At 48.2% G+C, this 14,600-nt stretch overlaps 3 protein-coding genes across 3 annotated transcripts, besides 4 other annotated features; 1 reads left to right on the plus strand and 2 right to left on the minus strand.

Moving 5' to 3' along the window:
• Window positions 1–778: 778 nt before the first annotated feature.
• Window positions 779–806: a microsatellite.
• Window positions 807–1,306: 500 nt separating this feature from the next.
• On the minus strand, window positions 1,307–2,993 carry FPSE_12257 (uncharacterized protein; the record flags this gene model as incomplete). Its single annotated transcript, XM_009265374.1, has 3 exons — window positions 1,307–2,160; window positions 2,214–2,344; window positions 2,428–2,993. 3 exons carry the CDS (start codon window positions 2,991–2,993, stop codon window positions 1,307–1,309), a joined length of 1,551 nt encoding a protein of 516 aa, XP_009263649.1.
• A 1,789-nt stretch (window positions 2,994–4,782) lies between these two features.
• Window positions 4,783–4,817: a repeat region.
• A 2,375-nt stretch (window positions 4,818–7,192) lies between these two features.
• Window positions 7,193–7,213: a repeat region.
• A 471-nt stretch (window positions 7,214–7,684) lies between these two features.
• FPSE_12256 (uncharacterized protein) lies at window positions 7,685–9,019 on the plus strand (the record flags this gene model as incomplete). The annotated part of the gene is made up of 4 exons (XM_009265373.1): window positions 7,685–8,361; window positions 8,410–8,736; window positions 8,787–8,913; window positions 8,969–9,019. 4 exons carry the CDS (start codon window positions 7,685–7,687, stop codon window positions 9,017–9,019), a joined length of 1,182 nt encoding a protein of 393 aa, XP_009263648.1.
• A 759-nt stretch (window positions 9,020–9,778) lies between these two features.
• FPSE_12255 (uncharacterized protein) lies at window positions 9,779–13,991 on the minus strand (the record flags this gene model as incomplete). Its single annotated transcript, XM_009265372.1, has 4 exons — window positions 9,779–10,243; window positions 10,291–10,629; window positions 10,677–13,710; window positions 13,756–13,991. 4 exons carry the CDS (start codon window positions 13,989–13,991, stop codon window positions 9,779–9,781), a joined length of 4,074 nt encoding a protein of 1,357 aa, XP_009263647.1.
• Window positions 12,743–12,853: a microsatellite.
• Window positions 13,992–14,600: the final 609 nt, after the last annotated feature.

Genomic DNA, 14,600 nt, shown 5'->3' on the forward strand with positions numbered 1-14,600 from the left:
TGTCCTGGGAACGGGTATCCTGGGTTTGGCTGTCCTGGGATCGACTGTCCTGGGATCGACTGTCCTGGGATCGACTGTCCTGGGATCGACTGTCCTGGGATCGACTGTCCTGGGTTTGGCTCTCCTAGGATCGACTGTCCTGGATTTAGCTGTGCTAGACTTCGCTGTCCTGGGAACGGGTATCCTGGATTTAGCTGTCCTGGGATCGGGTATCCTGGGATCGGCTGTCCTGGGATCGGCTGTCCTGGGTTTAGCTGCCCTGAGATCGGGTATCCTGTGTCTTGGTAACTTCTTGAGTTCTGGCGTCCTTGGCCTGGTGGAAATTCTTGTTGGCCGAAAACAGGTCCGGTTGAAGTCTCTCCTCCGGAAGCACCGTCTCCAACATCATGACGAGGCGGCGGCCCTCTGTTGTACGGTTCATAATGACCTTTGGATCCTTTTCTTGTTTCGGCTTTGGGCATTGTCTTTGACTACCTATTGAAAAAGTGTGTAGATAAATTTTGATGCTTTGTCTCCGGATGATGATGAGCAATTAGTTTTGTTCTGATTAAATTCCAACAATTTGCCTTGGATGGTCACTGCAGACTGCCAATGTTTACGCCTTCTTGTAACGGAATGGCTTCTGGCTTCCAAGTCTTCAAGGGGAAGGGTCTACACATAGGTGGTTCCTAACCCCCGGGAGTGTTACTTCTATAACAAAGGCAGACATTGAGTTCCTGCCTCGTCTGGTAGCAAGCGCCCTGTGTCGCTCTCGCCGACATCCCGGCATCAAATAAAGAACAACAACAACAACAACGACAACAACATCTTAGCCTCGTCTGATTCCATGTCTGGATTGACCCCTGAAGCTTACAGACCAGGAGAAATGTGTCATGTCTGCCAGCCTAGTGGATAGCAGAAACATTAAGTTCTCAAGTCTTAGTATAGGTACAAAAATAAATAAATAGACTAAAGGGTATAATCTAAATAGCATAAGCTTACCTACTATTTTCATCTCTTATGCTTCTGGTGGCCAAGTTTTGTGATACCCCAAGGCCAGCGCATACCCTGGAGATACGAGGAGTGGTCACATGACACCCCAAGTAATCAACCACCACAACTCTTTTACAGACCTTGTCACCATAGTTAGGCGCCATGACTCTGACTCTGGACAACATGTGTCTTCTCTGAGCGTGTACAAGAAACCAAGATCACTCGGAGGTTGTGTGTACTTTGAAAAGTGTATTCATGGGGTATCGCGACTCAGGGGCATAGCTGGGCTACTGAGTTTCCAACCCAAATAATCTACCACACTACCTTGACAAATTTAAACCTCTTCCTTGGCTTTCTTCCTTTCATCCATCTCAACCTGTTCAACACTTGCAGTCTCGATATCCTTCTTTTGGTGGTGGGGTAGCTCGTCGTTACGGACACCAGCAACGGCATGCTCGAAAGAGCGTCCACGCTTCTCGGGACCAAACATGGTAGTGAAGATGATGCCCATGGCGATGATGGCGGTAGCAACACCCATCACAGGCCCATATGCCTCGACCTTGTCGCCGTTCTTGAGAGTGACGAATGTCTTCTCAGCGACAGCATTGACGATCTGTGCGGAGGGAGAAGAGATCATGTTTCCAATTTGATACGTAACTCCTGGGAATGAGGATCTGAAAGCAGGAGGAGACAGTTCGTTGAGATGAATAGGGATAACACCCCATGCGCCCTGGATAAAGAACTGAATCATGAACCCACTGGCACTCAAACCGCCTTCAGTGGTGGGCAGGATCCAAGCTGGGATCATGAGAGCAGACATAAAGGCAGAGATACAGATAGCACGTCGACGACCGACGAACTGACTCAAGTAGCCAATGATTGTGCCACCAACGCAAGCACCAGTCTTCATGAGAATAGAAGCACGAGAAGCAGCTTCGTTCTTGAACTCCTTCTGTTCGAGCATGAAGGTGGTGTATGAGTCTTGAGAAGTGTGGGAGTAGTAGTTGAACCAGGTCATGAGGAAGCAGCAGTAAACGCACATCTTCCACTCGGCGAGAAGCATCTTTTTGCAATCCTGCCAGAAAGCACCAGGCGAGGTGGACTCCTTTCCTTTGGCGCGGGCTTCGAGGAATTGTTGAGACTCAGGGAAGAAGATACGGACGATGCCGACGGCGATGGAAATTCCAGCTAAGAAGGTTAGTAACTAAGAAACCATTGATATGAAGGAACGGATAACATACCAGCGATCCAAAAGACAGTCTTCCAACTCTCGGTACTACCGCCAACGCCAAGGTTGGCGCATGCAGCCAAGACGTAGCCGAAAGAATATCCTTGCTGAAGGATGCCGGACATCAAGCCTCGAGCGTTGGAGCTAAACGATGTTAGACCGGGAATAGTAACGACTCCAAACTTGGCAGACTTGGCATCGCGAGTTTGGAATTGGGGTAAACTTACGGGCACGACTCGAGAGCCATGGCAATAGCGTTGCCGTAAACACCGCCCATGAAGAGACCAAAAAGACTTCGTACAGCAAGGAACTGGTTGAAGGTAGTACTGTAGATGGTGGCGATTTGCAGAATACCGAGGATGATCATGTTGAAGACCATGGGCCACTTGCGACCCCACTTGTCACCAGCAAGACCGAACATGGCGGCACCGACAGAGCGGAGGAGGAGGGTGAGGGTGATGGCGGTTGTGATTGCGGTTTTGCTGGTGTCATAGTAGAGAGACAGCTTCTTGGTCTGGATGGACAAGGCGTGGAAGTCAAAGGCATCGGCGGTCCAGGCGCAGAAGCCGACGAGGAAGAAGATCCAGTCCTTAGCAGACAGCTGAGCCATGAGACTGATGGGGTTCTGGATAGGGTCTGGGTCCCTCCATTCGGTTGTCTCTTCGCCATGTTCGTTTGTGACGACGACGCGCTGCTTCCAGATGAAGAGATCAGCAAAGGCCTGCTTGGCTGTAGGAACAACGCCCTTGACCACGGGGCCAGCGGACTCGCCAGCCATCGGTTGTTGAACCATTGTAAGAATACTCGAGGATCGTAGAAATGTATTGATGAGAAGATGGGGGGAGGAGGCGGGTGGTTGGAAAACTCAATGGAGGGGAGGAGGGAAGGGAGGAGGGGGATCTTATATCCTGCGAGCTGCCAGCTACCACAAGCTACTAGACTACTACCTCAGTAGCCAAAAGTGTCACCGGGAAAAGATCAACACTGCACTGCATAAGACTGTATGCTAACTCTGTAAACTGTTGTTATCTCCGATTCATGCATCACATTCGTTACACTGTTACAAAACTACTGTAGCACACATCCTGGTCCAGCACTAGAACTAATAGGTAGTAACGGTAACACAATTGCACCAGAAAGTCCGGCTAGGGTGACAGCAAACGTGGGGAGTTGGGCCAAGTTTGGGGAAAAGCAAGAAGCGGATCATGCCCGGTAACAGAAAGCTGAGGGGGTGCACGTCCTTGTTTTTGTCTCGTCTCGTTTCCCCGCAGGATAGACTATGAAGTACGGGGGAACAAGATTGAGTCGAGAGAGTGCGGGTGAGAACGGAGGAGACATGGACAAGGACAAGGTCATGGACAAGGTTGTTTGTTTCACTGTGAGATAGGTAGTAATGGTTGTGCGGGGGAAGAAGTAGATGGCTGATGGTTGATGGTTGACGGCGGATCCGCAGATGGGAGATGGCCTGCACATACAGCGATGATGCTATTGACAAGGTTGACTGATGGCTGGTGAGATGGTGTTTCTACATGGTAGCAAAGTAGGTAATAATGCTACTGCATCTCAAGTATGACGCTGTGGTTCCCTCCACGAGGTCTGTCAAAGAAGTTGTAGATCATGAAATACAATTGGTCAACTCAAAATTCATTAGCTCATGGGAATAAAACCAACATGACCTAATGACAGAGGCGAAAAAAGAAGAGGTGTGGAAGTTCAAGTGCAAAAGTACAAGTCCAAGTGCGGAGAGACCGTCAGAGTAGCTTGTTCCCTCTCGGCAAACCGGCACAGCAAAAATACATACATACACCAAAAACCACGTCTTGTGGGAGCTCGAAACGACACCAACGTCCACTATTAATTGCCGATCCTCCAACGCTAGACCCCGGAATCTTGGTCTTATCCGGTTTAGGGTTTTAAGGCTCACCTCATGGTTATTGTTAAGCTTATGTACTGGGAAATATTACGGGGCCCAATACACCCTCATTTCTGTATCTACAGATCCAACGGAACCTTTACTCCCCGCTTATGCATTCTACGTCAATAAGACATTTTACTCATTTCATATAACATAGGGTTTAATTGACATTCACTGCCCTGTGTCTAGTACCCGCGCCCAGAAATGCCCAGCGTCTACATCTCTTGTCTACCCGCCTTGGCGATGGGAGCTACATTAGCGGGCTTTTTCTCCCTGGTTACATTCAACTCAACAACGGATTCGTTGGTTACATTCATCCTGCATCAAGTCAGCGAATGGAAATAATACCTCGTTGGTCCATGCGTTTGCACTTTTACTTACTGTTGCCTGCTTGCCTGCCCCGCGAACTACCTACGTTTAGCAGTTGATCATCGGCATTTCTGTTCCTTCTTGGTGGTCGATCACTTGCTCGGCATGATATCACTAGTCTAGTCTTTGCCCTGTGGCTGACTCGGGGAATACTTGACTTGGCGTTGGGGGGATTTCCATTTGGGGAAATCAACTTCACTAGAACCAACATCATATCATACCACGTGAAGTTAACAAACATTATGACGACATAACATCCATGGGTCAAGCTCAAACAATACCTTCATACTTCGCCAGCAAGAAAAAAAGAAAGAAAAAAAAAGAAAGAAAAAATTCACATCGTTAATTGGGGTACTCTACGCCCATGCTCGACATGGTACGGCGACATGCCCAATCCCAGTAGCCCAGCTGACCAGGGTATACCCTCATCGCTTGGGGTATCTCGGGGCTCAACGTCCTATCGAGTCAAAACGTTACACTAAGATACCCTTGAAACTTTCCACAACATCATTGGGCTCTACCAAAGATAGCTGCAGAGGTGGTCGAGACTGGTCGTACGATCTCCCCAAAGTTGCCGCCACTGTGAGGAGATTTTGGGGTTCAAGCTCAAGACGAGCGAATCCCATTCAAGTTCAAGCAAAGAAACCTCACGTTAGTCCTGAAATGTTCTCTTTGCATGGGGTCAGCCGGGGTAAGTACTGGGGGAGACCGCTAGTCCAAAGTCTTTGTGATGGAGATGGTTCAACTCGCTCTACAGATCTGGACCCGTGTGTTGAGCACAGACAAGCGAGACACACAAGACATGGAAAATGTCGGAAACACAATGTAACGGTACTCAGAATACGACTCGAATAGTCTAGACTCATGAGGGGCTGTTGATACATGAGCTCTAGAATACCACAAACACGGGGTATCCTAGACCTTGCACTTGCACTTTCTCTCAGGACATGGGACTACCTATACGCACTACCCAGAATAGACCAGACCGTAGAAGCCGTTCAGAATTTTCTGTACGCATTTCTCCACGCGTTTCCCCCTTCCCCAACTTCTCATGATCGCATACATGCCCAAGAGTCGGAACGATTCTGTTGTAGTGCTGCCCTATCAACATAAACTTGCAGCGACACACCCTTTAGCATCGGATCATTTCGGAACACGTTTATTTCGATTGGAAGTACCATGATACTGCATGTCATGATCATGAATTTGTGTATGAGCTGTTTTATGAATTAAAAACAATACATACTACTTGATCCGCGAGTCCGACATATTGGTACACTCCGTCGTGAAACCCCAAACTGCAATCTAGACTTTTCTCTCACAAGGGTCTTTGTGCTATGCTAACTTGTTCAACATTCCACAATTGCAGGATTCCGGCTGTTAGCATCGCCTGTTGTGAGATGGAGCTGAACTGAAAGGTCGCTTATCTTGTGTGGGTGAGACAAAGTTTGCGTGACAGATCTCACCATGCGCTTTCAAGTCTATGAAACCGATGCAACATACCAATCTGACTTTACTATGTTTGTTACAGCATAAGTGAATTGAAACTTTTGCTAAACCTTTGAGTAGAGAACCCATGATGGGATGTTGGTTTCAGAGAGATTTAGGGTAGTCAACATGGGACTTTTTCTTTACTGTTTACCACACTTGTTTATCATGTTTCAAGGACATGATGAGATAAGAAACAGCATGTGAATTCCAACTCATGTTTCAGTCATCAATTTGTTTCTAAACCTGATGTGCATCCATGAGTAAATTGTGAGTGTTGCAAAATGACTTTGTGAGACCAGCTTGATGAGGGGTCACATCAGCCCTTGTCACAGCGAGCCACATGAGACAGGGCGCCGGTGTTAGATAATTATATCTATTATATACCGTTTCTTTAACATGAGTTAATAATGGAAAAAACAAACAATAGCTTGAGAAACCTGCGAACATGTTTCGCCCTGCGGTGAAACCACGTGCCCGGCTGATCGGCTCGAGATATACTGTGCCAAGACTCTTTCCTCTCGCAAGATGGATCTATAGTGACACTGAAGGAGGATATTGACCGTGTCTTATTTCCCCATCTTGAGTGATTTGAGTGAAAATTATAGTTCTGAATAAGCGGGACGGAGAAATTACAACCTCACGAGATGGGGAATGAGCCTCAAGGTATTAGAAGAATTGGCCGCTAAGAATATAAGAGACGAAATTATTAGGTCATCTTATGCTACTAAACTATAGCCTTTAGGCTATTTATTTTTATAACCTAACTTAGGAGGTCAATGTTTCTGCTACCCAGTACATGAGACAGTAAATTATCTAGCGTCTTTACTAATTCGACTTCACATTCCATATAGTCAAGTCAGCCTGCTATATTAACACCATAAATCTCAGTTGAGACATAGATAACAGTTTCACTTGATCCAGAATTTCCATCTTCACTTTCCTCTTCAAGACGTTTGGCCGCTGCTATTCTGGGCTTATCTCCTCCTACCTACTCCAAAGACTGTGGAGTTGGCGATGGTGAAACGTGGGGGCTCCATGGGGTTCAAGTGGATGACTCAGCATCCCACTTCACGAAAAGATGGGATGAACTCAACGAGTGGAGTTTTGACAAGTTGCATTGACCCCTTCAAGGTTGAGGCTCTCATCTTTGGTTTAATGGGATTGGAGGAATTCACAAATCTCTTCAAGGGTGAAACCATGGTATCGGAAACGATGTCAAATTTTTTTATTTTTTTTTAGAAAAGAATAAGATATGTATAAACGAAACTATAGACTCGTTATATGCTGTGAATAATGGGCGACACTCAAATGTCACCATCACAGAACCTCAATCTTGATCAAGAGTCATGATATGTGCGATACCTGAGCTTTCTGTATACAATCACCTTTACTAGGATGACTACATCTTATCAATCAGATCAAAGTTCCATACTCATGTAGGGATACAGAAATATATCCACTCCTAATCAACCCAAGGCATGAAGCTCCACAAGCAATTTCATTGACGGATAAGACTATGATCAGAAGCTGGCCGATCCTCGGCCTTGATCAAAAGTTTGTACATACTTATTCTCATGAATATCGCACTTTATCATGTCTCTCTGACCTCTCAGACACTCCAAACTCACCATCGTCACTCTTTTGTTCTCCTAGCCTAGTTGCTACAGTCATTCTTTTAAACCTCCGGAAGGTCATATACTATACCCAAAATGCGTACTTCAACTCTCATTGCCTCCTTGGCGGCTTCCGCCTCGGCCTACGATGCCTGGATGAACGAGCCTGACACTGGCATGGACACTTACCTCGCCAGCACCAATTGGACCCAAGGTAGTCGTCCTCTCCTCAAGGACATCCGTGGTGTTCCCGACTTTGACTTTGCTGCTCGTCAGACCTTGACTGACCAGCAGTACGCCTTTTACCGCACTGCCGCTGCGGGAGAGTGGGCGTACCGCAACAACCTCAAGGTTTGGGAAAAGGCCAGACTTCGACCTCACCAGCTCGCTAGTGTCCATGGCCTCAACGAGACACTTGGAGTTACCATTCTGGGTCACAACTTCAGCGCTCCCATCTTCATCTCTCCCGCTGCCCGTGCTGGTTACGGTGACGAGGAGCGCGGTGAGCTTAACTTTGTCGATGCTGCCGCTGACGAAGATATCCTCTACGTCGCTGCTCTGTATGCTACCAAGTCCATTGAGGAGATTGGTGCTCAACGCAAGAAGCGTGGTAACACCATCTTCCAGCAGATTTACTCCAATGCAAATCTCTCTGTTACGTGGGATGCCATGAAGCGTGCTGAAGATCAGGGTGTCAAGGCTATTGTCTGGACCATCGATGCTCCTGCTACTTCCGTTCGCCATCGCGCTGCTCGTTACGACACCACCAATGCGTACGTATAATATCACAAGCGATAATATAATCAACTAACACAGTTCAGTAACGGTGCTACGTCTGTCCTTAGCTGGGACCTCTTTAAAGAGATCAAGGCCCACACCAAGCTTCCCATCATCCTCAAGGGCATTACCACCACTGAGGATGCTCTTCGAGCTGTCGAGGCTGGAGCTGATGGTATCTGGCTCTCAAACCACGGCGGTCGCCAAGTTGACTACTCTCCCTCTCCTCTCGAAATTGCCTACGAGATCCGTCGCAATGCCCCTGAGATCTTCACCAAGACCGAGGTTATTGCCGACAGTGGTATCCGATATGGTAGCGATGTTATCAAGCTGCTGGCTCTTGGTGTCAAGGCTATTGGTCTTGGACGTCCGTAAGTACTCCTGAGTCAGTGACAAATGATCTGGCGCTGACATTCTGTAGTTTCATGTACTCCAACGTTTACGGTGTTGAGGGTCCCAAGAAACTCATCCAGATCCTCAAGAGTGAGATCCTGGCTGATGCTGCTCAGATTGGAATCACTGATCTTCACAACATTCCTTCCAAGGTGGTAAGTAGATTTGGCATGTCTCTGCAAGAGGTCTTTTTACTAACGATTCTGTAAGCTCAACACTCGTGCACTGGAGCGCGATGTTTACCTGATGGATGAGAACTAAGATCTCTGAAGAAATATTGTACAGTTACAATCAGTAGGAGATGACTTGAATTGAGTCTTACTGATATTTACATACGCTTCAAATCAGACATACTTTCACGTACATACACAATACAGTGCCCTCATTCTTATAATGCCCATTAAGGGCCCTCAGGATATGAGGAGAATTGATCGCCTAGGAGCATAAGACATAAAATTATTAGACAAGCTTATGCTACTTAGACTAGGCTTATTAGACTATTATTTTTATACCCTAAGAATTAAGAGGCTGACCTTTCTGCCACCCATATGGGGTTATTATCTCAGACCTACTGATCCGGCAACTGGCTGCTGTGAGGCGGTCCACGAGACTTTCGGCGGTATGTCTGCCAAATTCAAGAATGATGTAGATTCGGTGGCATGCTCTGTGAGATGAATCAGTGGCTGAAGGACGGGTTGAGAATTACGGCGGAACTTAATAAAGGACAGTTGTTCTCGGCAACTTCCTTGTGTTGGGACATGAAGCACACTTTGGAATAGTTGCTGACAATGTTCACCCAGGCCTCAGGATGATTCATGACAATCCCAAGCTCTAACGATGAAGCAATTCAAGTACAAGACACGGTACAGCTAACCATTTAATTAACAATCTATTCATCTTCCTCGTGGTTTTTGTTAATCGCTTTTCTTAATGATGCCGCTACGATATTTCCATCCCTGTTACTCCTACGGCTAGCTCATAGACTTCGTCAGCCTTGACCTTTTTCCAATCGCGTTCGTCCTAAACCATGCGGGTTTGAAGTTGGCTGTTCTCCTCACGAAGACCCTTGAGCTGCTTCTCGAATTCCTTGTTCACCCATTCCCAGTATCCAGTCCACGTGCTGGTGGCACCAGCGTTGCTCGTAGCAGCACCGGCATTTCCAGTCGTGGCTTTCATCTTCTCGCCCAACAACAGAGTCACTCTCAAAATACTCTTGTTGGCCTCTTCCTGCTTCTCTAGGTCTTGCTTCACAGCGTTGTCCTTAAGCTTGACTGACAGAACAGACCGGTAGGCCTCTGCAATCGAGTTGAGTCGGCGTGTGGTCTCGTCGGGGTCAATGGTAATTAGCTTGGTCACCATGAGGTTGCAAAGCTGACGAATATCATTATCGTCCTTGAGGCCTGCTACGACTCGGTCGTAAAAGTCGATGTTGTTAATGCGACTGAAAGCAGTCTCCATGAGAGCATACAGCGTCTCATATGCACTCTGTTGCAAGTTAGTTGGGTTCATCATCAACATAAAATTGAGCCTACCTTTCGGACCTCCAGGCCGTCATCAACGGTATGCTTGAAAGGTCCCATCATGACTTCTCTCACTAGTTCCTTCTTGATCACCGACTCCTGCAAGACATATGGCATTAGTTTACCCAAGTGAGGAAGGATCATATCAGGCTTCGTTCGAGCAGCCGTAGTGAGTGTTGTCATTGCCAATCGACGGATGTCCATATCCGAGTCCTGAAGAATAGTCAGGAGCATCGAAATGAGTACGTCTCGGAGCATAGCATCCAGTACTTCATCGCTTTCGGGCAGAGTGTAGCGGACAGCCTGGACAGCCATTCCTCGAATTCCAAGTGACTTGTCCTCCAGAAGATCCTAGTACGAGTTAGAGAGTTCATACACGAGCATTCCTATGTACATACCTGAAGACGGGGAACGAATACAGCAGGGTCGAGGGTAACAAGTCTTCCGACACACTCAGCACATACGACTTTGTTGTCGGCATTGTCCGAAGCCTTGAGAAGTTCCTCCCAGATAGCCGGAGCATAGTTTCGTAGGTCAGTAGACTGTTGCGAGATTGACTGAAGGATCTCCTTGACTGATTGGATGAGGAGGTACTGGGTGTTGCCGCCCTTCTGCATGGTCTTCAAAATGACGGGTAGAAATTCAGGAACGTTGCCAGAACCTGCCTGGCCAAGAGCGACAGCAGCGGAAAGCGACACCTTGTCCGGCTCATCGTGGAATTGATCCAAGAACAGATCAGGTTTGAGAGTCGAGCTAGTTCCGAGTCGCTTTCCAGCTTCACCCAAAACAGCGAGGGCAAGACTAACTCTGGCTTCGTCTTTACTCTTGGCACTCGTGTACAGCTCTGTGACAAAGCTGTCCAGTTTGACACCGACTGACTCACCACCAGTGACAAGCAGGGTTCCGATCACCTTACCGACAACTGGAGAATCTCCTGCCACGCTGACATCCTTGAGCAATCCTTGCATTAGACCTTGACCCGCACCATTCTCACCAATACTACTAACAAAGAGTAGCAATTGATCAAGAACGATGCCTGCATGATGTTGCTTAAGAAGGTCCGAGAGCGCAACGATCATCTCGTTAGTGACCACGAGCTCTGGGTGTTCAGGCACCAACTTGGCGAGGATAATCAGTGTTGGTCCAAGTAGATGTGTATCACTGTTGGTGATAATCGGCATCAAATCGGCGACAAGTCCCTGAATAGTGTCCGGCTCAAGCTGACCCTTAGTAGCAGGTGACAGGGCAAGATTCCGAAGCGCAATGATACTTGAACCGCGGAGGGAACGGTTGGCCTTTCGCAATTGTGCAGAGAGCTCCAAAGCAACATCTTGAATCCATTGCTTTTCGAGTTGGCCGGGTGATTTCGCAAAGCGGGCGACGTTCTCGACCGCTCGAACTGCAGCCAATCGAGTGGTTTCATTCTTGAGTCGTTCTTGGAGTATATTCAGAGCGGCTTTGACCTTGTCCTCAGACAGAAGAGAAGATCCTTCTGAAGTGGAAGTTCTGGAGATGAGGATGCCGAGAGCGTGAATAGCGCGCTGGCGAACCTCGGCATCAGCATCTTGAGCTGATGAACGGTCCACAATGACACTGTAAAGCTTGTCCAGCTCGGCTTTGTACTTGGAAGCAGCGTTTCGTGATCGTGGTGGAGTAATAGTCTTTACAAGCTCCTCGACAGTGCGGATCGCTTCACTCGAGATCTTGTAATATCGGTTATTGGCTGCAGAAGTAACGCCATCAACAATCTTGGTCAGATAAGGCTGCAGAATAGTAGATGAATGAGTCTTTGCGATGTCGCTGATCACACCCAGTGCCGTGATCCTAAGCGTACTGGGAGTTGCAGAAGATGAACCGGCATGGGACGATAAATTGGTCGAAACATGAGTAGAGCCACTGGGCTGAATGGCGTCAATGATAGGTCCGATGACCTGGTCCAAATACTCGGCCAATCCTCCGTGCTGAACAGACACTATATCATCGAGAAGACTAATGACTGATTGCTTGGTGGGGATCGTCTTGCCCTTGAGTTGTTTAGTGATCACCTTGATGATGGAGGGAGTGAGGCGAGCCAAGTCAGCTCGCGGGCCACTGAGGGGAACCTTCTCCTGGATAGGTGAAATGAGACCAGAGCCCGACATAAATTGGGAAGCTGTGGCGCCACCACCACCACTACTTTGACGTCTTCGCTTCCGGCTGATTGGGATACGATACTCGGATTCTGGCTCGAAATCCTCAAGTGAAAGATCAGGTTTGTTGAGACCCTCACCTGTCTTGCGAACGAGGAGGGAAAGCGCCGAAATTACTTCTAGACGGACGTTCTCTTCCCTCTCTGCAATACGCTTGATGAGAGACGGTGCGGTTTGGCTGTAAAGGACACCATTCTCGAGAAGGTCACCACTTCCACGTGTTGAGATGAGGATGTAAATGGTCTTTGCGGCGCATCGTCGAACCTTCCAGCTCGCGTCGTCATCATCGTCTTCGAAACCATCGTCGTCGAACTCGTCGTCCTCCTCCTCCATTTCATCATCGTCCTCTTCATCCTCCATGTCCTCATCTTCATCGTCGACATTGTAATTTGGGTCGTACTTGAGGAATCGCAGACAGGCCTCAGTTGTTTGGTTTGTGAATGGACGCATCTCCTGCGGGCATGATGCCAAGAAAGCTTCTAGGGCTACAAGAGCAGCCTCGCGGACTTCGTTGAAGTCTTGGCCGAGATCATCTCCGTCGCTGAGTGCCTCGAGATGCTCATTAAGTTCCTCTTCGCCGAGAGCCTTGAGTACTAGGGGTGCGGTATCGGCGAGGTGGGGTCCGAATCTAGAAGGAATGGATCTTGCCATACTTCCTAGGATAGAGATGTACAGTCTCCTTGTCACGGGGCTGCACTGCTTCGATAGGCCATCCGTGATACGTCTGACTACTTCCTGCAAATGCTCATCTGAGAGGTATACGGCAAGCATAGAGATCGCTACTACGGCCCTCTTCTTGACGACCGATGTTCCCTTCTCGCTTTCCAAAAGTTGGATGACTACCTCTTGCATGGCCTCGACTTCGACCTGAACAAGCATGGGTCCAAAACAGCGAACAACCTCGATTAGCACGTCGACTGCTTCGGCGTTGAGGTCGCCCTCGTTTTGTAAGAGTCCCTCGGGCACAGCGGGGAGGGGAATCTTGGGGTTCTTGGGAACCCGTGTTTTGGGTCCGGGGCCAATAAGACGAGGAATCAGTACACGGCTGATAGCACTGTAGGCTTCCTGGACGTCTGGGGCGGGAGGAATGCCTGGCACGGGGCGAGGCAGAGCGATTATTACGTTCCGCAAGGCCATCGAAGGAACGGCATTATCCACGGAGTTCTTAAGCTTCAAGGATGAGAGCTTCTCTATCATGGGCGCAATGACGGGGGTAGGGATTTTGCCCACAAAGGGGCCCAAGCTGGTTATGTTAGCGAATTACTCAGAAGTGGCCGCGCCCACATACCACTTGACAGCAAGGTTCTGGACTTCGCCATTTTGGTCATCGAGTGTCTTGATGATGCTATCAACAGTCCGGGCCGCAATGTTGTAGTCGTTCTGAAGGAAATCGGGCTTGGCATGGTTGAGGAGCTGCAGCAGGTCGTTCAAGGCCATGAATCGGAAATCAGGGTCGTTATCACTGAGCTTCTGAACATGGCCCATCACCGCCTGCGGCGTGGCATTAATTTGGGCAGAAGCCATGGTGTGCGATTCACAATGGTGTGACAGTGAGAGAGATGCAATACAGCTTTAGATCATAAGCGCGGGGTAACGGATTGCTGGGGATTTGCAAGGGCAATGACTCCAGAGCTATGAAATTCGATTGATATGAAAGAAGAAAAACGGTTTCGCCTTGACACGAATGCTAGGTATTGACAATGAATATTGGAGGATTAGGCTTCACCTCTAGGCAGACGGAAGAAGGTCGGAGCTGTCGATGTCGATGCCCCGCTATGCATGTAGCTACCCCGGCAGGAAGCATCATTGCGGTGCCTGTCTGTTTGGTCGGTCTATTATTAATCCGGCTCCGATTGCAAGTGTAGGGTAGTATAACTTAAACGACAACGACATTCAGCATGAGGATTACATTTATCTATGTTCCTAGATGTCCTGGAGACAGCGCCTATGACACGCCTATAGGCTTCTTCATACGGCAGGCATTATTTATTGTGGCTAGTATTGGTGTCAGCAAAAAGGACCAGAGCGAGGGACAAAGTCATCGTTAGACTTTAAAAATAATACCGAACCACCCAATGTTCTCGTTTGCAGTTTATGAAGGATTACATTTGTTCTGATGCTTGACCTCGAAGT

The sequence above is a fragment of the Fusarium pseudograminearum genome, chromosome 3 (genome assembly GCF_000303195.2).
Source record: "Fusarium pseudograminearum CS3096 chromosome 3, whole genome shotgun sequence".
Lineage (NCBI taxonomy): Eukaryota > Fungi > Ascomycota > Sordariomycetes > Hypocreales > Nectriaceae > Fusarium > Fusarium pseudograminearum.